General features: G+C 42.5%; 1 protein-coding gene across 3 annotated transcripts in view; it reads right to left on the bottom strand.

Moving 5' to 3' along the window:
• Positions 1-27,641, bottom strand: part of LDAH (lipid droplet associated hydrolase) — a 187,337-nt gene that overhangs the window by 15,291 nt on the left and 144,405 nt on the right. For all 3 annotated transcript variants that reach the window (XM_026655710.1, XM_026655703.1, XM_026655700.1), the window contains one exon: positions 3,283-3,365. In XM_026655710.1, the coding sequence (XP_026511495.1) occupies positions 3,283-3,365 (83 nt within the window). The remainder of the gene's footprint in view (positions 1-3,282; positions 3,366-27,641) is intronic.

The following is a 27,641-nucleotide window of genomic DNA, read 5'->3' on the forward strand; positions in this document are numbered from 1 at the left end:
GAAAATAGACATGGTTGGATTCTATGATCTGCCAAGTTCACCTTGCCCTGCTTACATTGCATGGCACACAGTGGGCTACGGTAGCTGGAGATTTACACTGGAGAATTCCCCCCCTGTAGAAAGGGAATCTCTGCCAGTGTCAAGTGCTGGAAACCACTCTTGCAAGTCCAGGGAGGGAGAGTGTGAAAAGCATGGGGAAGGGAGGCGGCGTGGCTGAGCGAGTCTTTGCTACTCCTGATTCTCCATTGGTGTAAGGTCCCTCAGTAGAGTAAGTCAAAGTTGCCCCTATCCGGCCTTAACTTATACCAGAGCCAAGCAGCTGAAGATCCGGGAGTCACTATTGTCTCCCTGACCCCTCTGCACTATGCCTGGGCTGTTTCAGGTGCAGTGGAAAATCAAGCCCACAGAATCTGATTCTAATAAGTTTCCAGGATTGGCACTCTGAAGCCTACTGCGTCTGTTGAGTCAGTGTGAAGCACTGGAAACAGCTACAAACAAGGCTGAGAGCTCTTTTTATTCAGAATATCACCAGGTTCAATTATCATTGGATTTTGCAGTCTGTCACTATCCAATTTTTAAGTTCTCTGCCATTTTGACTTTACAAATTACACCTGAGTGCAGAGGTGCTGGAACTAGGGGGCTGCCACACCCCCTGGCTTGAAGTAGTAATAACAACCCACATACATGGTTTCTGCCTTCAGCACCACCCCACTATAAAAATTGCTCCAGCACCACTGCCTGAGTGACAGCAGGGCATGTATCTATGCCATGCAAAGAGTCGATTCTGATGTCAGAGGTAACTCAACATAAGAACATAAGAATGGCCATACTGAGTCAGACCAAGGGTCCATCCAGCCCAGTATCCTGTCTGCCGACAGCGGCCAATGCCAGGTGCCCCAGAGGGAGTGAACCTAACAGGTAATGATCAAGTGATCTCTCTCCTGCCATCCATCTCCACCCTCTGACAACAGAGGCTAGGGACACCATTCCTTACCCATCCTGACTAATAGCCATTAATGGACTTAACTTCCATGAATTTATCCAGTTCTCTTTTAAACCCTGTTATAGTCCTAGCCTTCACAACCTCATCAGGCAAGGAGTTCCACAGGTTGACTGTGTGCTGTGTGAAGAAGAACTTCCTTTTATTTGTTTTAAACCTGCTGCCCATTAATTTCATTATGGGAACAAGTAAATAACTTTTCCTTATCCACTTTCTCCACACCCCTCTTGATTTTATATACCTCTATCATATCCCCCCCTTAGTCTCCACTTTTCCAAGCTGAAAAGTCCTAGCCTCTTTAATCTCTCCTCATATGGGACCCATTCCAAACCCCTAATCATTTTAGTTGCCCTTCTCTGAACCTTTTCTAATCCCAGTATATCTTTTTTGAGATGAGGAGACCACATCTGTACGCAGTATTCAAGATGTGGGCGTACCATGGATTTATATAAGGGCAATAAGATATTCTCCGTCTTATTCTCTATCCCTTGTGTAATGATTCCTAACATCCTGTTTGCTTTTTTGACTGCCACTGCATACTGTGTGGACGTCTTCAGAGAACTATCCACGATGACTCCAAGATCTCTTTCCTGATTAGTTGTAGCTAAATTAGCCCCCATCATATTGTATGTATAGTTGGGGTTATTTTTTCCAATGTGCATTCCTTTACATTTATCCACGTTAAATTTCATTTGCCATTTTGTTGCCCAATCACTTAATTTTGTGAAATCTTTTTGAAGTTCTTCACAGTCTGCTTTGGTCTTAACTATCTTGAGCAGTTTAGTATTGTCTGAAAACTTTGCCACCTCTCTGTTTACCCGTTTCTCCAGATCATTTATGAATAAGTTGAATAGGATTGGTCCTAGGACTGACCCTTGGGGAACACCACTAGTTACCCCTCTCCATTCTGAAAATTTACCATTTATTCCTACCCTTTGTTCCCTGTCTTTTAACCAGTCCTCAATCCATGAAAGGTTCTTCCCTCTCATCCCATAACAACTTAATTTACGTAAGAGCCTTTGGTGAGGGAACTTGTCAAAGGCTTTCTGGAAATCTAAGTACACTATGTCCACTGGATCCCCCTTGTCCACATGTTTGTTGACCCCTTCAAAGAACTCTAATAGATTAGTGAGACATGATTTCCCTTTACAGAAACCACGTTGACTTTTGCCCAACAATTTATGTTCTTCTATGTGTCTGACAATTTTATTCTTTACTATTGTTTCAACTAATTTGCCCGGTACTGAGGTTAGACTTACCGGTCTGTAATTGCCGGGATCACCTCTAGAGCCCTTTTAAAATATTGGCATTACATTAGCTATCTTCCAGTCATTGGGTACAGAAGCTGATTTAAAGGACAGGTTACAAACCATAGTTAATAGTTCCGCAATTTCACATTTGAGTTCTTTCAGAACTCAACCAATCACCACGCTTACTCTACAGCTTATTTGCATGGAACAAATTCATTGGTTCTGTGAGGGAGACTGCTCAGATGGTGGACTACTTGGCTTAACTGCCCACACCCATGCACCCAACTGCAACCCACACAAATCAACATAAACCCCCCAGCACAATCCCTCAGACACAAATCAACACAACCACCTATACCCATAAACACCACCACAACCAGTACATACAATTACCCAAATACGTAGCTCCTCACCACACACCCCTCGCTTTGTCACCCACACAAATCTACACAATTCTCCCAGCACAATGCAACTGACACACAAATCAACATAATCACTGACACAACAACCCCAAACATCACTCTGAAGCCTAGAATGTCTCTTGAGTTACTGTGAAGTGACAAATACAGCTACAAGTATGTTTGAGAGCTCTTTTTGTTTAGCATATCATCAGGTTCAATCATCACTGGGATTTGTGGTTTGTTACTGTCCAATTTTTAAGTTCTCAGACATTTTCAGCTTTTTTACACACAACTTTACGAATTACACCTATGCAATAGCATGGGTTTTCAGTTACTAGTCTAATAATAATAGTTGATCTTAAGTAGAAAATATCATGAACCAGATTCTGCTCTCAGTTACAGTGGTGTAAAGCCAGAGTAATTAGAGTCAACAGGTCTGAGTCTTCTTTTACATTGGTGTACATCAGAAGTAACCCCTCTGAAGTCAATGGAGTTACACTGGTGTAAAAGTGGTCTGAAATCAAAATCAGGCCCAGTGGAATTCCTCTGGATTTACATTGGTGTAACTGAACGCAGAAGTTGTCCCCAAGTGATTAGGCATCTCACAAAACTCTGAAGATTAAACGGTTACCTTCTTTAAATTTTGTTTGATAGTTGTACTGTCTCGCTCCACAACCTTCATCATTTCTTGGCTTGCCATATATAGGACATTCGCTGCAGAAAAAGAAATGCACAGTAATGCAATTAGAAAGCAAATCTCTTACACTTACAGCAAGCTATGGGCCCAATCCTGCAAACAAATGCTACCGGCTGTGCACTTATTATCCTGCAAAATCCACGGAAAGCAACACAGTTGATAGAAAGCGTTCGCAGGACTGGGCCTTGGGCCCTAAAATATCAAGCAACATATCAGATAATTTTCAGTGAAATTCACTTTTCACTATTCATATGACACAGCCACTTTGCTATCGACTTTCTGAGAGGGCTACCTGACCCAAAGTATTAGTGAAGAAAAAGGTGCAATGTATTAATTAATTATTATTATATTCTTCTCTGCCATCTTTAGTATGCTCTTTTGGAATAATCAGAATGGATGGAATTCTCAGCACTCAGACAGCATTTTTTCATTTTCAAAGCACTTTGCAAATATATACAGTAATTTATTTTCTCAATACTCCTGTAAGTTAGGTAATTCTGAGTTAATGTTAATTCTTCTTCTTCTTCTTCTTCTATGGATTGTGGTAGTGCCTAGAGGTTCCAATCACAACCCAGGGCCCCTTTGTGCTAGGTACTGCACTAGCACAGACTCTAAGCTATCTGGCTGTCAGAAGCAATCCTCACCTGAGGAGGGAATGGTCCATGACGGCTAATACTACGCTGGCTGCTGGTTTTTCAGGAGAGACTTTCTAAAAACAGGGTCCTGTCTGCTTACTATGGACATAAAAGACCCCAGGAGGCCCTCTGTGGATGGCGTACCTGGCCATGGCCCCTCCTCCCAACCATGTCTTCTTGGCAGCCATCGCCAGGGTGGCTGGTTGCTAGCAGTGCTTTGTGTATAGTCTGATCTGGCTCCAGTTGAAGTCCACGGTAGTTTTGCCACTAATTTGCAAGAGCACCAGAAGCCAGCCTGTTGGGATTGGGATGAATGGGGCTATATACATTAAAAATATTACTGACCACCAACGTGGAACTTGACAATCTTGCTAGGGATACCGCATGCAATTTCCTGTTCTCAGCTCAGCACAACAGCGACAGCAAAACTGAGTTAGGGCAAGGACAGACATCTAAAATGTCTTCTGCCTGCAGCCTATTTAGAGTCTCCTGTCTCCCCTCTTCCCACCTTAGCCAATCCTCTCTCCCATCTCTGCTTCAGGAGGTGACAGATTGCTCACTGATGGGTTCTGTTGAGACATATTGAGTTGCTGTTGCGGTATTTGCCCACAAAGATGGTTTTTCCTCTTCAGGGAGCGCAGAAGCAACCACTTGCACAACAAAAAGAAAAGAGTCCGGGGCTGCCCAATTCCCACCGAAATTCAGTGGGAGTTAAGAACCAAACTCCCTTAGGCTCCTGCAAAGTTCCGAGCCTTGGGCTACAATTTTCATGTGCAACTGATGATTTTGGGTGCACAAAATGAGACACCTTTAGGGTTACCATATTTCAGGTTCCCAAAAAGAGGACACTGCTGGGGTAGGGGGTGCTGGTGGGGGAGCTGGAGGGATGTGTGTGTGTATTGGGAGGGATATTTGGGGGTACTGGAGGGGTGTGTGTACTGGGACGGAGCTTGGGGGTGCTGGAGGAGTGTGTGTACTGGTAGGGAATATTTGGGGGGCCGCTGCAGGGGTGTGTGAGTACTGGGAAGGGTACCGTGGTGGTACCGGAGCAGGTACCTCACTCTTGAGGTGGGGGGCAGTGTCACTTCCTATCACAGTGGTAAAGTGGCTGGCGCAGGCCCGGGACGCAGTGCCAGCCGTCAGTCAAAGCCTCCCTGCCTCTCCCCATCCCCAGGGCTGGGAGCCAGGGCCTGAGTGGGCAGGATCTGTGGCTGCAAGGAAGGAACCAATGAGCTACGACTGCAGGAAAGGGACCAGTCGGGACACAGAGACAGCTCTTTCTGAGCTGCCACGTCTGCTTGCAAAAATTCTGGACATTGCCTCTTATTTGAAAAGTCCCCCCGGACAGAGGGCGGAGGATTAAAATAGATATTGTATCCAGGAAAACCAGGACGTGTGGTAACCTTAGACACACGGAGCATGACTTTCAGAAGTGCTGAGCACCTGCAGATTCGGCTGGCTCCCAGTGGAGTAGTGGCTGCTCAGCATCTCTGAAAATCAGACCGAAGGCATCTCAGATCAGAGGCCATTTTCAAAAACATTGGCTTTAAAGTGCACTGAAAAATAGGAAATGTAGTAGAATCAATATGGGTACAAACCCCGAGCTGTGAGAATGTTTATATAGCAGTAGGGCTACACTACTGGCCTCTGGATCAAGAAAAAGAAACTGAGTGCACAGCGGTGAAGGATTAAAAAGAGGTAGCAAAATCTAGCAAAATAGTAATAAAGGTGGAATTCAATTACCCACATAAACGGGTTAAACAGCACAACAGGACAAAGTTTAGAGAAACAATTTCTTGACACTTTAACACTATAGACACTTTGAGTGACTGCTTGGAATAGCCAGTTCTAGAGCACACAAGAGGAGAGGTTATTCTTGATATCTTAGGAAACACATAGAAGGTAATCAAGAAGTGACAATGGCTGTGCCACTAAGTAACAGTGACCACAACATAACTAGCTCAAGATGTAAAAACAAAGAACAAGGGGAAGGAAACCTGCAATAGACTTGGGGAGCCTGTGGGATCATCAGGGCTAAAGGGAACAAATAAGGAAGATAAGGACATTGCTGAGAAGCCAAATGATTTCTTTGCCTGGTCTTTATCAATTAGAATGTTGGGGAGATTCTTACTTCAGACCTGCTCTTTTCTCGTAATAAGGATGAGATGTGCTAACAGTCTGAGGTGCCAGAAAAATTACTGCTGGAGCAAACTGATCATTTAGAAAGTATAAGTCATCAGGCCCAGATGGTGTATCCAAGAGTTCTGAAGAAGCTTAAATAAGAAGTGGCTGAACTGCTAACAAAAAAATTGCAATCTCATTAAACATAGCCACTGTTCCAGAGATTTAGAGAGCAGCAAGTGTTGTATCTATATTTTAAAAAGACCCTGGAGTGAACCAGAGAATTATCGACTGGTAAGCCTTACATCTGCAGCTGGTAAATTGATTGAAATGATAACTGAAAACTGAACAACAAAACACCTGGAAGGTGTCTAACTAACGTGGAGTCTGAAAAGGAAAATCATGTTTCACTAATCTCTTATAATTCTTGAATGTGTCAATGAAGTAGTGGATAAAGGAGAACCAGTTGACATAATTTATTTAGACTTCCAAAAGGCCTTTGACAAAGTTCCACAGAAAAGGCTAATAAAGAAGATAAGTAGTAACAGCATGAGAGGCAAAGTGTTGCCTGGATCAAAAACTGGCAACGAGACAGAAAACAAAGGGTAAGATTAAATGGCAAAAGGTTAACAGCAGTTGCTTCAAGGTTCCATACTAGGTCCTGTGTTGTTTAATAAATTTATTAATGACCTGGAAAGGGGACTGAGTAGTGAGGTAGCAACATTTGCAGATGACATTTAGGTTAGTCAGGATCAGACAAGACTGTGAGGAACTTCAGACAGACCTAAACAAATTAGGTGAAAGGGCAACGCAATGGCAAATTAAATTCAGTGTCAATAAATACACAGTAATCCATGTGGGGAGGAAAATTTTTAACTATTTGGACCTCTTACAGGGGTCTAACTGAACAGTATCAGCTCAAAGAAGGGACCTGGATGTCACTGTAGACAATTCAATGAAAACCTCTGCTCAGTGTGCAGCTGCAGTTAAAAAAGCAAACAAGATGTTAGGTTGCACAAGGAATGGGATGGTGAATAATACAGAGAAAACTGAAATGTAAATCAATGGTGCAGCCTCATCTGGAATACTGTGTGTAGTATTGGTCACCCCATCTGATATAAGGTATTACAGAACTAGGTGGATTCAGAGAAAGGTGGCAAGAATAATCTAAGGCATAAAAAAAATCATACAAAGAGAGACTGAAAAGACTGGGATTGTTCACTTAAATAAGGCGATGAATGAGAGAGGACATGATACCAATATATGAAATATGGTATAGAGAAGGTAGATTGGGAACGTCTGTTCTCGCTGTCTCATAACACAAGAACAAGAGGGCAGTCAGTGCAATTAAAAGGTGGAAAATTAAAAAAAAATACTTTTTCCACACACAGTGTGATTAAACCTTGGAACTCAGTGCCACAGGAAGTTGTTGAGGCGAAGAACTTAACAAGATTCAAAATGGGATTGCACATTTATATGGAAAACATATAACCATTTTTTTTGGTGCAAGGGATGTTAAACCTCATGCATAAGGTCTTAAGCCCGTCTCTAACTATTAGAAATGTGGAAGAGACCTAATGTAGAAGGCAGATCACCCCACATCTGCAGACTGAGGGGTTCTTACACCTTAATCTGAAACATCTGGCATTGGCCAATGTCAGAAACAGAACAGTGGACAAGATGGGCCTCAGATCTGATCTAGTCTGGCAATTCCTAAATTCTTAAACACAATGCTTTTGGAGTACATCGTGAAATTTACTCCTCTTCCTAATTATTATTTTATCAGGGCTAGTGGTGATATTTTAAAAAGTAACTTCTCCAGATATTTATATAAAAATCTAACCTGAAAATAACTCAAATGCTCAACCAAAAAGGAAAGGGTACAGAAAACATCAGTGTACTGGGTGAATGACGAATATTCACCATTTATTTAAAAACACCCCTCCCCCCCACCCCTCTCCCAACCCACCCCTCTCTACAAGGGGCCAACCAAGTGAAAATGCCTGGGGCTTGGACTTTCAAAGATACTGAGTAGCCACAAGTTGATTGATTTCAATTAGAACGGTAGGTGCTCAGCACTTGTGAAAATTAGCCCCTTAACTTCTTGTGATAGTAAAAACTGGTAACACCTTCCTACTGCTATTTCTTCGGTGATCAATATAATAACGGAATACAAAGGGTTTTTTTATAATTAATATTCTATTTAGTAGTTTAAATGCAATAGGACAGGTATAAATATATACTGCAGCAATAAAATACATGCACAGCACAAATGTACAACAGACATGGACATCTTTCATAACAGCTTACTACCCTGGAACAATCTAAGGCCTGAACCTGAAAAGACTTATGCATGCAAGTAGTCCCATTGAAGTGAACTGGTTCACACGTGGACATAAAATTAAGATGTGCTTAAACAAAGAGTAGCATCAGAGCCTTAAAGAATGTTGTGAGCTAGATCATACTTACATTAACTGGTTAAATCAAATGGAAAATCCCAACATTTTAAAATAATGTACCATCAATACTGCACTCTGTTTATTTATTAAATATGTATATTGTGAAGTGGCTACTGAATGAATAAAATTGGGTGTACAGATATATTGTTTAATGGCAGGATCAGTGGTTTTCTCTCCCCTTTGCTGTTGCAATATGACAAATTGGACTCCTTCACGGTGATATTTTTCTCAAAAACAAAGTCATAAAGTTCAGGGAGAAATCCTTCTCTGCCACCGCTTCCTAGTTCCGTACTCTGCTAACCTTGACATGTTGTCCTGTTTCCTTACTAGGAGAACACTGAGCTTTGTTTTCAAAGAAAATTATTCAGAAGTATCCACTAAATTTTGTGCCCAACTTTAGGCCTGATTTTCAACAGGTTCTGAGAACATCCAGCTCTAACCAAAGTCTATGGGAGTGGAGTGCTTGGCCCTTCTGAAAATCTGACTGTGAGTTGGACACCCAGAATCTGAGGCACTCAAAATTAACGAACACGTCTGAAATCTTCCGTCAAATTGGTCAGTGGGAGGCTCCCTGCTGAGGTCACATGCTAGGTGCTTGTCACGTATTTCTGCAGCTAGGATGGTGTGAGACAAGAGCCAAATGGCTTATTTTGTCTGAAAATTTCTATGAAACTGCCTAGAATCATTATTAGAGTCCTGTAACCTGGAACAATACTTATTGTTTGCAGGGCCGGTGCTACCATTTAGGCAAACTAGGCGGTTGCCTAGGGCGCCAAGATTTCCTACGCCCCCTCCCCGAGCGCGCGGTCTCCGCTCCATTTCTCCCACCTCCCAGGCTTTCAGCGCCAATCAGCTGTTTGGCGCCGCAAGCCTGGGAGGGGAGGAGAATTAGAGCGGGGGCGGCGTGCGCGGGGAGGAGGCGGAGCAGAGGTGAGCTGGGGTGGGGAGCTGCCGCATGGCTCCCCGGGCAGGGGAGCTGCTGCGGGGGGGGAGCGCCTCAGGGCGGGGGGGAGGGGGAGCTGCCGCAGGGCTGGGGGGGGGGGGGGGCAAGGTGGAAGTTTTGCCTAGGGCGCCAAACTTCCTTGCACCGACCCTGATTGTTTGTTCCGATTTCTGGTATGATGTAAACAAGCACAGTGTAGTGTACCTCTTTTGTTCAAAGCAGGGCCCATATCATGTGGACATATGCACATGCTTAACTTTATGCACTGTGAGTAATTGCATAGAAATCAATGGGATTACTCACAGTGTGCAAAGTTAAGCATGTGCATAAGTCTTTGCAGGATCGGAGCCTGGGGTAATCACCTGAACTATGCCGCTAATTTAGGATTGTGTCCAAGTTACATCGGGGTTATGACCTTTGCACCCAAGTTGCAATTTGAAACACTGAGCGAGCAGTGCCACTCAGAAATAAATTGCATGTCTGAGTTCAGGTTAATTTGGTTTATTAAAGGCAAACTAAAGTTAAAAAACAACATTTTTTTTTAAAATCCTTACATCTTTTAGTAATGTGAAAGATAATAATTATCTTTTAGATAAAGAGTTGGATGAGGAATCAAGAGGTCTGGATTATCTCCCCATCTCTGCCACAGAATTCCTCTGTGGCTTTGGAGCAGTCACAAAATCCTTGTGCCGCAGTTTCCCCATTTGATAATAATACAGGGTTGCCTGACGGGGGTGGTGTGAGAATTAATTAGTTAATGTTTGTAAAAAGCCTTGAAATAGTTGGAAGGAAAGCATTATATAAACACAGATTACCATCAATTAGGATTTATAAAAGATAGTTTAAAAACAGTAACAAAGTTTGTGAACTTGATCACGTCCCTTTAAAAATTTCCACTACGGCCTCACATACTGCACGTTACAGAGAGACAGTACAAGAGGACTGAATGTAAACGGCTGTCCTGAATACTAAAAAGCCCTGTAATAGCAGGTCTAGGGGCCAAATTTTCAAGTGCTCAACAGCACCCAAAGTCTGGGCTCATCTACATGGAAAAGTTGCATTGGTTTAATTAAAGTGCAATTTTAAATGGATTTAGTGAAACTGGTGCAACAGGCTGTGTGGATACTGTTAGACCCTGATTCCTGCATATCCGTATACATGTGCTTAACTCTGCTATCATTAGAAGCCTTAGGACTGCTCACAGTCATTACGTTAAGAACCTGTGTGTTTTCAAGATCAGGGCCTCATTTTGGTTTAAATCAGGATTAGTTTGGTTTATCTTAAATTGATTAGAAATTGATGTAAGTTGAACTGAAATAAGCCACTCTTACTCTGAAATAAAAGTGTCTACACAGGGGTTTGCACCAGCGTAACTCCACTGGTTAAAAAACGGATTTAAGTTTAACTGGTGCAACTTTCTCATGTAGACAAGGCCTCGGCTGAGATTTAGGGACCTAAACAACGTCAGATTTACCATAGTGCTCAGCACTCAGCAGTTCCCATTGTGGCGCTCGTACGACCACATTTGCAAACAAGATCAACATGAAACATACCAGATTCTTTTGAAACTCGGACCACTTATTTTGGTGCCTAAATGGGAGATAAGCTCTTTTGAAATTGAGGCCCTTGGTCTCCTACATATTTTACAGACATTAAAGAGGCGCACTGTAAAAGTTAAAAGCACACTTATGTCTGACATTTGTTTTACCTACGCTTGTTATAAGTAACATCTAAGAGTACTAAAAAAGAAAAAAGTTAGCAACCCCTCCAACGCCCTCTCTCAAACTATATTTCTACTTATCCAGTTTGTTTATTTTGTGTACATGACAGTGATTTGTGCACAGCCAGTTTCGTTGTTTCCTCTGCATAATCGGTTAGGCCATGATCCTACAAAAATGTGCGCACACGCTTATCTCGACACATTGTAAGTAGTCCGGCTTCAATGAGACAACTCGCAGAGTATAAAGTTAAGAATACATTAGTTTTTGCAGGATCAGGACCTCTGTCAATTTCCTCTGATTATGTGGGTTTTTCACATAGCAATCAGAGCGAAAAACATTTTTAAAAACAGGACAACGTAGTTATAAACTCACAGAAATTGGCAGGGGTGATCGGAGACAGCTGTAGTAGTATCTGAAATAATTTTTAATATATTTTATTAAATTGATTACTTTGCAAGTTGTTGGTGTCCCTTTATATTCAGAACCAAAACTTTAGGGTTTAATTAACCCCCCCCCCAAAGCTAATAATAAAGTTATCATTAAAAATTACACTTCACTTTTAAAATGTAAAGCCATTTTGAACTGGTAAATCCTGCCTATTTTCTTTAAAAAAAAAAGTTTGATATGTATATCCTTTATATACATCATACTGCAAAGGTGAAGGCAACGGCGGGATTGAAAATGGAAGTCCTTCATTTATTCACAGGTCAGGTATAGTGCAGTTAACTGCAGCGCAAGTTTCTCCACATGATCCTGCCAATGACCTTTCTCCTGACCTGGAAGGATCACTCTCTCTCCATGAATTAGAGGTGATTAAGCATCAGTGTCAATTTAGTCTCAGGCCTTTGCTAAGCAGAGACGGCTAACTGTGCCAAAATGTGTTTGATTTATTCCTGGTGGTTTTGTGACAGAGGAACACTGATTAGACTCAAATCAAGGACCCAGAAAAGAAAAGACTGCTTTATATCATTGGTAGTTCTTTAACCCAAAGTGTCACAGCAAGGGCTTAATATCCATCGGCTAAATTAATAGTTTTCACAAACCACAGTGACTGAAATCAATCAAGCTTTTCAGTCTTTCGGGCTATTTAATGCTGATTCAATTAACCAATTGTCAAATGAATATCTGTATGTACTGAGCTGAAGTTCAAACTCCCCTCATTTACCCCAATATACAGTAAGGCAAGTAAAGTATAAAATAAAAGATTTCCCCTGCTTTGATGGCACAAGAAGTCCAATCGCCATATTTATTTCTCAGGTTTAAGAGCCAGATCCTCCGCTGGTGTATCTGTAGTGCAGCTCTATAGTATTCAATGGAGCTGCACTGAAGAAATGGCCCTAAAACTTTAAAACCTGTACAAGTTTTCAGGCAGGACACATGATGCTACTCAGCTCGGCTAAGTTTATATGGGACATATCAAGCAATTTAGTGATTTCCTTCTACTTCACTTCCATAGTTTGAACAGAATGTGCGTGTTTTCGTGAAATCCCCTAGCTTTTTGCTTGGTGACTGAATGTTGCAATCTGCAAATACCGCTAGGTTGCTGATTTGCAGCAGGAACATTGTATTAGCAGGAATAGTTAATTGCAAACTCCAGTTGGAAATTGAAGAGCCACATTGTGTTACTTGTGCTGATGCACGGCAAGTTGGAAACATGTCTGTTATGAAAAAACAAGTCTAAACAAATGTGGTCTAGCCACGTCAAACCAATTTATGAATACAAGAGTGCAGCACTTCAAACTAACACGTGGTTACATTTTGAGATGGACGTGAGCCCTGAATTAGGTAAAAAACAACAGCGCTTTGAAATGCCATGACTTTAGCTCTTGTCCCCATTGTCTCACTATGTAATAAATACTTAGCAACGTAAATAAAGAAATGTAAAAACAATACTGTGTTCTCTTAGTTGCCCAAGCATCTGGGGTCCTCTGTAACATAAAAAATAGATACAAAGCAATGGCACACTAGTGGAACAATAGAGAAGATCCAAAGAAAAATTATTTTCCACTTGGTTGACCAAGCAATTAAGGAAATAAATATGAAGACTTCTTTTCTAATAAAAAATGAGTGGCCATGAAGACAGCCCCTTTAATACCGGGTGCCCCATCATTTGTTCTTCAGGCTACAGCAAATCTGGGACTACACAGAGCTACCCACGCTCTAGAGAGCACTTCATTCCCCCCACACTTGTTGGCTCCGCTCAGCCTATCCTCCCGCCTACAGGACTGACTGAGCCTATGAATTCTGCTCATTAAAGGTGGCTCAAAGTTATGTTATAGGTCAGTAATGAGGGAGAATAAAGCAATTTTGATAGGCAATTTATTCGTGCCTGGGAAGCAAATGCTGCTCACAAATCTGGAGGTGGCTCAGAAACAGGCTTGATGAAAGGCCTAATCTGCTCAGCCACTCCAGTTGGAAGTTCCTTAGTTTGAGCTTCGGCTTGTACTAACCAATAGCGAGAGTGAGGGGACAGCCCACACTATGCCTGAAAGTTTTTTTTGTTTTTGTTTTTTTTAATGGGCACATGAAATCTTTGGATCCAATTGTGTGTGTGACCTCCCGGCTGCATTTGGTGGGAGCCAGGCCAGGGAGTACAAAGAGGAGCTACGCTCCAGCAGGGGCATCAGGAAAAATGTTGTTGGACTCAGCCAAAGTTCCTCCTCAGGGTGAGTGTGGCAGCACTCCCCCACAGCAGCGGTTCTACCACCCACCCACAGGCTCAAGAGGAGGGGGAAAAGGGCCACGGCCCTCCCCTCCCCACGCTCCTTGCTGGGAGGCTAGTGCTACTGCTCGCCAGACAGGTTCAGACACACTACGTGTGCAGAGGTGAGGGAAGGCTTCTTGTGCCACTTCATCCCCGACCCTTCCCATTTACACACTTGCCCAAGCCAGGCGCAATCCAGCCCATGGAAATTGGCACACCGAGCTCCTGCTCCCTGTGCTCTACTCTCCAGTCTTTTGCCTGCTCCATGACATGGTGTCTTTGCATTGGGTATTTTGACACCATATCACATGGCAACCTCCTATCAGATTGCTGCCCACTATCACTCCCAATCACTTCTGGCACTCCTGCTTTCCAGATACCTGCCTCCTTCCACACAGTATGTCTGTTTAGGCTTTTTTCTTTTCTTCCACAGATGTACTTTATTAGCCTGCATTTTTCCAGCCTGAATCGTATTTCATTGTTTGCTGCCTGCATTTCTAGCCTTTTCTATTATGTTGCTGTCCTCACTGGCATTTGCAGCACCTCCCCTTTCAGTATCATCCCTACCTCTGAATAACGATCTGAAATACCACCAGGCCTTAACAGAGCTTCCTTCAGTAAGCTCTAGTAATCGTCTGCCAACTCATTTCTAACACAAAACAAGGGGACATTCAATGACATTAAATGGTGGAAAATTCAAAACCAATCAAAGGAAATATTTTTCACACAATGTGTGATTAAACTGTAGAACTCGTTGCACAGGAAGTTGTTGAGGCCAAGAATTTAACAAGCTTCAAAAAGGGATTGGATGTTTATATGGATATCAAAGAACATCCAGTGATATCGTAATTAACGGCAACAACAATTTTGGAAGGGATATTAAAACTTGTGTTTCAGGGCATAAGCCAATCTCTAACTATTAGGATATGTCTATACAGGTAGCATCTCAGAGCCTGGGTCAACAGATGTGGGCTCGTGAAGCGCTGAAGATAGCTGTGTAGATGCTACAGCTTGGGCCGCTCAGGTTCTGAAGCCCACCTCTGTCCTTAGGCTTCAGAGTTCCAGCTCCAGCCCGAACATCTACACAGCTCTTTTTAGCACCGTAGTGCGAGTCCGAGCCTGTCGACCCAGGCTCTCAGGCTCACTGCTGCGGGCTGTGTAGACAAACCCTTTGAGATCTATGCTGAGGGAAAGATTATCCCACATCCGCCTTCCATGGGCTTCTTGCAGCTTCGTCAGATGCGCTTGGTCTTTGCTAGAGGCAAATACTCGACTAGATGGACCTCTGGTCTGATCCAGTCTGGCAATTTCCCTGTTCCTAGCAACTCAATACTGTATCAGTTAGCATGAGAAATTTATGTTCATCCATGACCAGCCCACTCTGAACTAATTTTTCAGCAATATCTTGTGAGGCATTATATATTCCAGCAACCTAGACAAAATGAGAGTCCCCGTCTTTCCTGGCCCAGTCCATGGAGCTACAAGAGACACAACTGGGGTGGGGGGAGAAGAATATAATTTCTATCCCATCAGGTAAAGATTTACAAGAGTGGCTACAGCTAGTTTTCTGGGTCTAAACCTATTGGGTCAACATAATCACTTCTTGATGTTTAGCAGCTATTCTCTGCAGCTGTTCTGTTTGTACAGCGCTTAGCACAGTGGGGTCCTGGCCCATAACTGGGGCTCCAAGGCGCTACAGTAATAGAAACAATACAAATGACAGGTAGTGATCAGCACGGACTGAACGGCTTTCTGCAGAAGCCAGTAAGAACTAGGGAGAGGGGAAGGGCTGACATGAAGTTGAGAATAATTGATTTTGTATGGCGGGACGAGTTACTTCATTCATATGCATTATTTTTGGGTGTTAAAGTAGTGCACAAGGGCACCAATCAGGATCAGGGTCCCACAGTCCGAGGTGCTGGCAGTACTACGTACATGGAAGTCTGCAACGATACATTCTTATTCAAGTCTAATGTCTTAAAGGGGCTGCCTGCAGAGTCTTCTCAAAAGTTCTTAGCCTCCCTCCCCCATGATGCTTCTTGGAAGCCTCCCTTACTAAGGTTGACTGGCCATGTGATCATTTCAGATTGTTGCAAACGCTACAAGAAATATGTTTAAATAAGTAAGTTCTTGAAAGTGTACTTCCCAACATCTGGCATATTTAAAGGTAGAATGAACAATATGCTAGAAAATGTACAAAAGCGGAAAATCCTGCAATGACTTGGATTCTGGCCCCACTGTGCTAAATCCAATCCCTGCCCCAAAGAGTTTACAGTTTGTCTCTAGATTCCATAACTGTGTAACACTAAGTTGCTCATAAGCACTGGATTGATGGCCACACTTTCCCTAAGAAAGAAAAAAAATGATTAGAGTCTGACGTATGAAAATTATTTCCGAAGGGGTGGAAACACAAGCCCCCTCGCTCATTTGTACTTTGTAGCTTATTTGCATATTATGGTTTGCCTGTCTCTTAAACGTCCTCTCACTACTGAGACAGTATTAGCCAAATTGCAATGTAATTAATCAAATTTAGGTTGAGTTTCCATGTCAAATTGAAATGACCTGCAAGGAGTAGATTTAGCCTTTGAAAATATGTTTTCCTCAGGGAATGTACTACCATCTGGTCACATTTTTTCCTGGTAAGTTGCCCATCTTATTGTAAGGTTCTTCAGAGGAGTGTAACACTAGTTTCCTTTCCCGTTTATCCTTTGCTCCCAAGGAAGCAATCTCTGTCATTCCTTAGAAAAGCTCAGAATACGGTGGTAAGAAATAATAATACCAAACAGCAGTGTAATTTCCTAAGGGGAAAACATATTTTCTATCTGTAATTATTGCCAACAGCAATCTTGGAAATTTTGTATAATTTACTGTTTAAAGCATCAAACAGAAGGAACTGTTTAGTACCAGGGATGACTGAAGTAGGAATATGAGAAAAAAAATAAACGTAAAAAAAAATGTTGACGTTTGGAGATTTACATGATGTAAACGTTTGCTTTGGCTTCCTTGCTGGTTTACACATGGGTCTCAAATGAAAACAGTTTAATTAGTGTAGAATAATAATAATAATAACCCCCGCAACATGCATAATAGCGGCATTTAATATAAACGTCTTCTCCAATCTGCTCGATATTAAAGTTACAGCAAGACCACAACTATACACGAAATTTAGCTGGGAGCACTCGAAAAAAGCACAGCAGGGCTGAAGGCAACAATAAACAAAACATTATTCAACAACTATATCCAGGTGCTTTAACAAACAATGGATGCCTTGTCAGGGAGCGAGAAAAATATTCATTTGCTTTGTGCACTGCGGCATGCACAGCCTGGGTGGGGTGTGTGATAGAAATTGAAATATCTGTGCACTTATTCCTGCTCTGAGTAACTTGGAGTCAACTCCCATTGACTTCAACTGATGGAGAGAACTGAGTCTTAACCAATCAAACTCACCTCCAGTTTAAACTCTCGCCTACTCTGCAAGATGGCCCTGGTGATGGAAATTCTGGTGGAGGGTCTAGGTTTTAATGGTGGAAAGCAACTAAAACCTCACTTGTTGTGTAGGAAGGGCACAGAAAGGATCTCAAAAGGAGGTAGGGCCGGCTACAAAGTAGAATGGGCAGCGTGTGTTCCAATTTAGCAGCTCCATGCAGAGGCTCCTGCCAGAGCTCTGATGGGAATCAAGTAGGGTGACCAGACAGCAAGTGTGAAAAATCGGGTCAGGGGGTGGGGGCTAATAGGAGCCTATATAAGAAAAAGACCCCAAAATCGGGACTGTCCCTATAAAATTGGGACATCTGGACACCCTAGAATCAAGGCCCCATTCTAGCCAAGTATTTCAGCATGTGAGTAGCTCCACTGAAGTCAATCTCAATGTTTTTGTGGATCATGGCCTAAAGTAGACCCTTCCTCATGGAACCATGATGGAGGGCAGCACTTGGATCACCATTTGCTTTCGAAGTAGGTGAATTCCCACTCAGGCACAGTGGATTTAATTAGCATGGGAAGGTGAACCTACACCTTCCTGAGTCAGCTTGGGCTGATTTCACTCCCATGTTCTGTAGTGTTGAACCCCCACCCCCGATCGCCATACATACAACACAATTCTAGTTATGGCTTGGTACTGCTGTCTTCAAATACCTGTTCACCTGATTGTTGCAATTAGCAGTAACTGAAATCACCCTTCCAACACTACACTCATGACACATGGCAAGGCTGGCTTAAATAGTCTTTTAACGTCTCACTACACATCTAGACTAGAATCTGTGAGCCTGTTGCAAATGACCAGTATTTAACCAAGTTAGTTAGTGCCTTTATAAATATTCATCCAGATACCCCCACAAATGTTTACTCCAGGACACAAATGTTTGTGGTTTACTCCTGAGTGTTGTTAGCTTTGTTGGAACCATTTTACCCTAAAGTAAGCGGTACATGTTTGTGCCCCGGAGAAAACGTTTGTGGAGTGTCTACTGTCAAAGCCATTACCTAAATGAAGTTAATTGCAAATCAATTAACTCAAGTCACAACACGACCACAAACTCTATTCTAGACGTACCCTCGTGGAACTGAGAAAGGGACAGGAAAAGGTCTGTTCCAAAGCCTGTTGAAATCAATGTGAATTTCTCCACTGAATTCAGTGGGCTTTGGGTCAGGCTCAAAACGAACAAAGCCCCACTATGCAGATGACTGTCACTACTGCTACTGTCTAACATACAAAGTGACCACAGCTGCTAGCATTTAACCAGCAGATACCTGTTTTCAACAACTCCTCCATGCTGCAGGGTTTTCTTCTCCCACTTCCAGTCTCTTAGCAGTGTATCGCCTGACTCGTCACCAGTTTGTCAAATTAACTCAGTTCCCAGGGATGACACCTCAGCAACAGTGAATACACAACCCCCCAAACAAATCCCAAACTGTGCTGTGTACTTCTTGGACATTATCAACAGGCCCATTATCAAAACATTCAAGACCCATGAGTAATATTTATGATGAGAATAAAACTGACAGTATTTAATATGTTTTTTCTTTGAAAAAGAAAATGAATAATAAATCTGGAAAATAATATATATATTCCCATTTGGTTTATTTTCCAGATTTAGTATTATTTTTCCTATATGCATGCACAGGGCATCTGTAGGAAAATAAAAGCTTTTAAAAGTAATAAAATGCCCTTGCTAAACTTTTATCTCTCTTTCTTTTGGAAGTGAGGTACATTTAGAAAGCAGAGTGACTTAAAAAAATAAATAGGACTGTAAATATATAGAAGTCATTCACCTTCCTCCAATAATTTAATATGAGCATCCTATTCCTAAATTGGGAAAACGTTAGTTCACTTACAGAGAGAATAAAGCAGATGTGGGATTTTTCCGTCCGTGTTTAAGTGCTGTCTTGGGAAGGTGAGTTGTCTGACAACATTAAGCAAACATTTTAGTCAGGCATCGCACAGGAAAATAAACAGTAGCAGAGGAAGCATGAAAATATGAAAGGCTGTTATTCTTTAGCCCCTTTTCCTGGAAGGCAGGTGATAAAATATTACTGTATTTCCACAGGTAAGGAAACACTCTCTTAAGTGCCTCGCAAAAATACATATTACAATAATAATTTAAAATGTCATGCCGTATGAGGCTCAACTGTGGTAGCACAGAAAGGCCTGTGGAGGCTCTGTGACTGCAGGAGCAAAGGAGAATAGGATTTGCCATTCTGGGTCAGCCCAGTGGACCGCTTAATCCAGTGTCCTGTCTCTTGACAGTATTCGGTAGCAGCAGATTTAGGGGAAAAGTTTAAGACACCTTGCAGTAGGCAGCTATGGAATAACCTGCTCTGAGGGAAAGTCCTTTCCGAACCCCCATTAGTCAGAAGGTAAGAAGAGAGGGAGATCAGATGCTGTGCCACTCTGAGACAGCAGTGAAAGATTGGCAGCTCCCCACTGCCAGAGCCTTTCCCTAACTGCCTCCCCTCTACCAGGGCCTTTCCCTGTGGCAGCAGGGAGGCAGTGGGACACTACACTGTGAAAAATAGCAGTGTAGATGTGGAAGGCACTGCTTGGACACCCACAGAGCCGTTTAGGGTATACACCTCTACCCCGATATAACGCGACCCAATATAACATGGGTTCGCATACAATGCGGTAAAGCAGAGCTCTGGGGAGCGGGCTGCGCGCTCCGGCGGATCAGCGCGTCAGGCTCCGACATGCTGCTCTGAGCGGCATGTTAAGGGTGGGAGGCGAGCAGGAGGCGGGTGGGCAAGCAGGGTGAGGAGGCGAATGGGGAGGTGAGCGTCAGGCAGGAGGGGGGTGAGGAGGCAGGCAGGCGGGAAGACGGCGAGCAGGAGAGCAGTGGTCGGGTGGACACGGGGAGGAGCGCCGAACAGACGGTGAGGAGACTAGCGGGGAGGCGAGCGGCGGGCAGGCGGGTGGGTAGGTGGGGTGAGGAGGCGAGCGGCGGCTGGGCGGGTGGGAGCGCTGGGCGGACGGTGAGGAGACTAGTGGGGAGGCTGATTTGTCCCGGGCCCCGCACCCCTCTAGGGATGGCTCCGACACGCTGCTCTCAGTGGCGTGTTAAGGGTGCCGGGCTGGGGCCGAGGGGTTGGATAAGGGGCAGAAGGTCTCAGGGGGCAGTCAGGGGACAAGAAGCAGGGTGGGGTTGGATGGGTCAGGGATTCTGAGGGGTCAGTCAGGGGCGGAATGTAGGTGGGGGTCGGATAGAGGGCAGGACCAGGCTGTTTGGGGAGGCACAGCCTTCCCTACCCGATATAACGTGGTTTCACCTATAATGCGGTAAGATTTTTTGGCTCCCGAGGACCGCGTTATATCGGGGTGGAGGTGTATATGCACAGGGTGCTGGCATATCTGTACGCTACTCACCTAAGCAGTGCCTCAGTCTCTACACTGCTATTTATACCTATGCTAGCTGGATGTGCAGTGTCTGTACTCTACACACTACCGTAAGTGTAGACCTGCCCTTAGAGAAGCCTAAGGGTTGCCATTGTGACTAGCACTTGCATGAGTGCACTAGGGTGGAAGGGAAAGAGGGAGGAGACCTCTCTCCATGGCCACACTGGTTCCTATTGTACAGCTATAACAATCTGGTCCATGCTATACAGATGCAACTTTCTAATCATGCAGGCAAGATGCTGATTTCACTGACTTGACTTGTAACTAAACTTCACCTTTAAAATTCAGAATCTCTGGCTATCAAGGCAAACACAAATTTTGCAAGGTTTCTCCTATAATACTGGAATGGGTTATTTAAGGCTTACAGTATTATCCGAAGAAATTGCCCTGCTGTGCGACCTTGGGTGTCTCACTATACTTCTCTGTGCTTCTGATTCCCCTCATTATTCTTTGTCTTGTCTGTTTGTGGCCAGGACGGTTTTTTACTATGTGTCTGTACAGAGCCTAGCACAATTGGACCTTGATCATGATTGGGGCTCTAGGCCCTAATGTAATGAATAATAACACCATCCCCAGCACCACCATCATCACAGGAAAACGATTTCCTTGAATCAAGGTGAAAGGCATTAGGAGAACACTGTAGGCAACACCCTCGTAACTGTACAGAGGATTTTAGTTTCCAGGCGGTTACGGGCAGATCAGTGCACTTCAGCAGAGCTGTGCCCATTTACACAAGCTAATGATTTGGCCCATAATCTTTTAGGAGTTAAGACTGTCTTTTCAATGCAAGCAAATACATTCTGTAAATGATACTGTCTTCATTTCAAAGCAAAGATCAAGTTTAAAAGTAAGATAATTTAGGTGCCTAATTTTAGGTTCCTAAGTCTGAAAACTGTCATTGAGAATTGAAGAGGAAAGTATTTGTATTTCATCATTTAAAATGACAGACTTGTAAACGAACTGCCTAGTATACTTTTTAAAACATTTAAAATTAAAAAAAGGTCTGGGAAAGGTGGATGTTAAATAGTTTTGAATAGTTTTCACAATGCTCGTGTGGCAGGCTGAACTGGATGCTGTCATGCAATTAGCACTTTGGTAATGTTTTAATCTCAAAGTGCTCCAACAACATTACCATCAAGGAAGCTTCCCATTTTATATATAAGGAAACTGAGGCAGAGAAGGGAAATGACTCGTTCAGATAAGACAGCAAGTCAGTGGCAGAGCTGCAGTTAGAATCCAGGAGTCCTGACAGCTAGTCCTCGCTAACCACTAAACGTTCTGCTTCCCTAACTGGCAATAAAGTTCCCGAATACTCACATCATGTTGTTTTCTGCTGAATGCAACAAAATAAACCATCTGTAGCTAATATGCCATTATTGAATGTCTCTTTGTTTTAAAGAGATAGATGGATCAAAAACAAATCCTGGGATCTGAGCATTCCCAAACCCAGACTCAAACGTCCCAATTGCCCCCAGGGGTAAAATTCTCAAAACAACCTAATTGCCTAACTACCTTCAAGTGCCTATGACACTTTTGACAAACTTTACTTTATAATCAGCCAAACCCAAATCCTGGATCCAAAAAGCTCCAAACTTTGGAGAAGTTTTGATTTGGATCCAAACTCTATGGCTCAGTATATTTCGATGTCATTTTATATCCTCTCACAGCCCTCTAGAATATAGCAAAAGGAAGATTATTGTCTCCACTCTTAATTTTTATGATGTTTTAAAACAATTTCAAATGCTATTTTCCAAGTTATGATTTTTTCACTCCTCCCCATCCTTTCCAAACACCATAAAGCAAACTATCCCCTCCACAGATTTTAGCTACTCCCCTGGCCTGTAAACAGGTTAAACAAACAGGGAGATTCCTCAAGAGAAGTCACAGGTTCAAGATCACAAAGGATGACCGGGCATATGGGCCATTTGGAGGTTTTTCTTGCTATTGTGCTTATCTGTATCTTCGCTGTCATCCAGACGTTAACCTCTGACCTACAAGCCTGCCTCTCTAAAAAGCCTTGCAGTGTTTACCCATTATGTAATGTCTGTGCTTTTGTGGAAATTTTACAGAAACAAATGGAGGAAGTTTGCCAGTCAAACTAGTGGACAATAAATCCTGTCCTATGTAGATAGAGTGGTTTACTGTCACCATAAACCCCATACTTCCATGTCACAGAAGAAATGTTTTCAGATTTCAAAACATTACAGTGACATAAATGTTCCAGTACTGAAGAACAAGGCCAGTTTTATATTATCATTATTTTTATTAGGTATGAGAATTTACAAATTAATTTTTACTTGCTAACCTAATGACTGTCTATGTTTCAGATAATGGCAAGGCTCATAAAGTCCCATACCCAGTACTGTAACATTTTTTCTGTCTCTTCATTGGTGCAGGTCTGAAACACTTGGTTCCAAATCCTAAAATTAGTTTGCAGTTTATAACATTTTCACTTCAAATGCCTTTCCTCAAAAAGACTTCACTGTAAGTCTTTGATGATTTGGCGTCAGTCTTTAGCAAACCGCTTTCAGGACTGTAGATGGCATCTTTATAGGTACATTATTTTGTTATCTTGTTCTCCCACCCTCCCCCTGCCCATGTGTCTGTCCCCTTGCTGCCTCCCGTCTGCACAGACATTGTAAGCGCCCTGGGGCAGGGACTATTGTTTTGTTATCCCTGTATGTCAGTACATTGCCTAATACAATGGGGCCCTGGTCTTTGACTGGGGTTTCTAAAGAATAAATACATAATAATAACAAAATGTTATTTTAGATCACATGTAGAAGCAAATATTTTTTTCAATCAGTAGTGGGGTGGGCAAAAAGGAATGCAACCTTTCTATCTCCATAGACTCATCTTTTTGGTTGACAATTCTCATTAAGGCCCTCTTTCTGCTCCCTCTGAAAGGAGATTTACTCTTGACTCTAGTGAAAACAGGATTGGAACTCAAGGTCTTGTTATAATTAAGTTTTATAAATCTCATTTCCTTTCAGCGGAGAGAAAACACATTGTTGTGACTAAGCTTTGGATGTGGTAACAAATCCCTGGCAGGTTAGTTTGTTTTAATGGACACATTTACTTTTAAGGAAACTTTTACCATTTTTTCTTGCCCTTAATCATAGCTTTTATTGCAATTGCAGTAATTCAACAGATGTACGTGCCAAAGGTAATATGTGTATTTTTAATGAGTCGACACAAACTTCCTGGAGAGGAGAAACAAATTCATTTTCAGAACATTTTTGAATCATATTTAATAGCTATTAAAAGGACAGAGGAGTCGATCAGAACAACATTTATGACAGTTTCATATGCTACACTAGTTTACAGATGAGTAGTTACATACAACAGGATTTAAATAGGCCAGATTGCTGAGCTAAATATATTTTTGCTGAACTGATGACCATGCTATGATCCTTCTTTCTTCCCTGTTTGTGAACCTACAAAAAAGACCTATGGGTTTGATCCTGTAAAACCGAACTTGCTCGGGTAGCGGTAACCTATGCGTGTAGTTCCTTTGAGGTCAATGGGCCACATAGTGCCATCACATGCATCCGACGAAGTGGGTATTCATCCACAAAAGCTCATGCTCCAATACGTCTGTTAGTCTATAAGGTGCCACAGGACTCTTTGCTGCTTTTATAGTGCCATCAGTTTCCAAACAGTACTCTTTGCTGAAATCAATGGGGAATTCTGCTTAAAAACGGATGGCATGATGCGGCCCAATGAATGGTCACATGAGTAAGACCCACTTACATAAGGGTTTGCAAGACTGGCTTCAGGGCTTCAGACCCGCCCCTGGTTTAACTCAATAAAGTGAATGGAGCGACACCAATTTTACACCAGCTGAGGAGCATGTCTTAAAGGTATAAGGTGGACATCCTTGGCTGCTTATATTTGAATCGTCTCTTTGCCTGGGAAGATGTTAGATAAATTAAAGCAACTAGTGCATTTAGCACGATGTAAACTACTATAATATAGAGATGTTCGCATCCTAGAATTGAGTTCTTGCCACGGCTGGGGTACTGAGGAAAGGAACACAAAAACATACTGTGATCTTATATTTACTTCCTAAGTTGATGATAACTCCTGTAAAAGATGACATGCCCCTTACTTAGAGAACAATGTTTAGTAACTCTGAGCCTAATTCTGTGAGGTTCCAAGTACTCCCAGTCCCCTATAACTTGATTGACTTAACTGCTTACTTGGAACTATATATTAGAATTTGTTGTTGAAGACAATGCATTTGGAACTGTCCAGAACAGACAACAAAGACACTCCCTGTCCAGACACTTTATGATCTAAGGCCTTGATCCTGCGAATGAGGATGGAGTGCAGACTCTTCCACCTGCGCAGAGTTGCACTGAAGTCAGTGTGACTGGGTCTACCCTGGCACAGCTCGTTGCAGCACTGGGGTCTAAACAATCTCTTAGAAAGCAGGACTCACTGGAAAGTCTAGCTGTCAGGTAAGAATGTCTCTAAAAGATTACTATAACAAAATCAAAATTCACTTCTTTTGAGATGGAAGTGTTGAGAGTCTCTTGGTTAGGCTAAAAGGGGTAAAAAGCAAGGGTGATGTCATGCTAGAAGTCTACTACAGGCCACCTAACCAGGTGGAGGAGGTGGATGAGGCATTTTTTAAACAACTAACAAAATCATCCAAAGCCCAAGATCTGGTGGTGATGGGGGACTTCAACTATCCAGATATATGTTGGGAAAATAACACAGCGGGGCACAGACTATCCAATAAGTTCTTGGACTGCATTGCAGACAGCTTTTTATTTCAGAAGTATGCGTGAAAAAGCTACTAGGGGGGAAGCTATTCTAGATTTGATTTTAACAAATAGGGAGGAACTCGTTGAGAATTTGAAAGTAGAAGGTAGCTTGGGTGAAAGTGATCATGAAATCACAGAGTTCACAATTCTAAGGAAGGGTAGAAGGGAGTACAGCAAAATAGAGACAATGGATTTCAGGAAGGCGGATTTTGGTAAGCTCTGAGAGCTGATAGGTAAGGTCCCATAGGAATCAAGACTGAGGGGAAAAATGACTGAGGAGAGTTGGCAGTTTTTCAAAGGGACACTATTGAGGGCCCAAAAGCAAGCTATTCTGCTGGGTAGGAAAGATAGAAAATGTGGAAAAAGACCACCTTGGCTTAACCACGAGATCTTGCATGATCTAAAAAATAAAAAGGAGTCATATAAAAAATGGAAACTAGGACAAATTACAAAGGATGAATATAGGCAAACAGCACAGGAATGCAGGGGCAAGATTAGAAAGGCAAAGGCACCAAATGAGCTCAAACTATCTATGGGAATAAAGGGAAACAAGAAGACTTTTTATCAATACATTTGAAGCAAGAGGAAGACCAAAGACAGGGTAGGCCCACTGCTCAGTGAGGAGGGAGAAACAGTAACAGGAAACTTGGAAATGGCAGAGATGCTTAATGACTTCTTTGTTTCAGTCTTCACCGAGAAGTCTGAAGAAATGCCTAACATAGTGAATGCTAAAGGGAAGGGGGTAGGTTTAGAAGAGAAAATAAAAAAAAGAACAAGTTCAAAATCTCTTAGAAAAGTTAGATGCCTGCAAGTCACCAGGGCCTGATGAAATGTATCCTAGAATACTCAAGGAGCTAACACAGGAGGTATCTGAGCCTCTAGCTATTATCTTTGGAAAATCATGGGAGACAGGAGAGATTCCAGAAAATTTGAAAAGGACAAACATAGTGCCCATCTATAAAAAGGGAAATAAAAACAACCCAGGAAACTACAGACCAGTTAGTTTAACTTCCGTGCCAGGGAAGATAATGGAACAAGTAATTAAGGAAATCATCTGCAAACACTTGGAAGGTGGTAAGGTGATAGGGAATAGCCAGCATGGATTTGTAAAGAACAAATCATGTCAAACTAATCTGATATCTTTCTTTGATAGGATAACGAGTCTTGTGGATAAGGGAGAAGCGGTGGATGTGGTATACCTAACTTTAGTAAGGCATTTGATATGGTCTCACATTATATTCTTATCAATAAACTAGGCAAATACAACTTAGATGGGGCTACTATAAGGTGGGTGCATAACTGGCTGGATAACCGTACTCAGAGAGTAGTTATTAATGGTTCCCAATCCTGCTGGAAAAGCATAACAAGTGGGGTTCTGCAGGGGTCTGTTTTGGGACGGGCTCTGTTCAATATCTTCATCAATGACTTAGATATTGGCATAGAAAGTACGCTTATTAAGTTTGCAGATGATACCAAACTGGGAGGGACAGGGTCAACATTCAAAATGATCTGGGCAAATTGGAGAAATGGTCTGAGGTAAACAGGATGAAGTTTAATAAAGACAAATGCAAAGTGCTCCACTTAGGAAGGAACAATCAGTTTCACACATACAGAATGGGAAGAGACTGTTTAGGAAGGAGTATGGCAGAAAGGGATGTAGGGGTTATAGTGGACCACATGCTAAATATGAGTCAACAGTATGATGCTGTTGCAAAAAAAGCAAACGTGATTTTGGGATGCATTAACAGGTGTGTTGTGAGCAAGACACGAGAAGTCATTCTTCCGCTCTACTCTGCGATGGTTAGGTCTCAACTGGAGTATTGTGTCCAGTTCTGGGCACCGCATTTCAAGAAAGATGTGGAGAAATTGGAGAGGGTCCAGAGAAGAGCAACAAGAATGATTAAAGGTCTAGAGAACTTGACCTATGAAGGAAGGCTGAAAGAATTGGGTTTGTTTAGTTTGGAAAAGAGAAGACTGAGAGGGGACATGATAGCAGTTTTCAGATATCTAAAAGGGTGTCATAAGGAGGTGGGAGAAAAGTTGTTCATCTTA

This window comes from Terrapene carolina, unplaced genomic scaffold (genome assembly GCF_002925995.2).
Source record: "Terrapene carolina triunguis isolate 2854851 unplaced genomic scaffold, T_m_triunguis-2.0 Scaffold42, whole genome shotgun sequence".
Taxonomy (NCBI): Eukaryota; Metazoa; Chordata; order Testudines; family Emydidae; genus Terrapene; species Terrapene triunguis.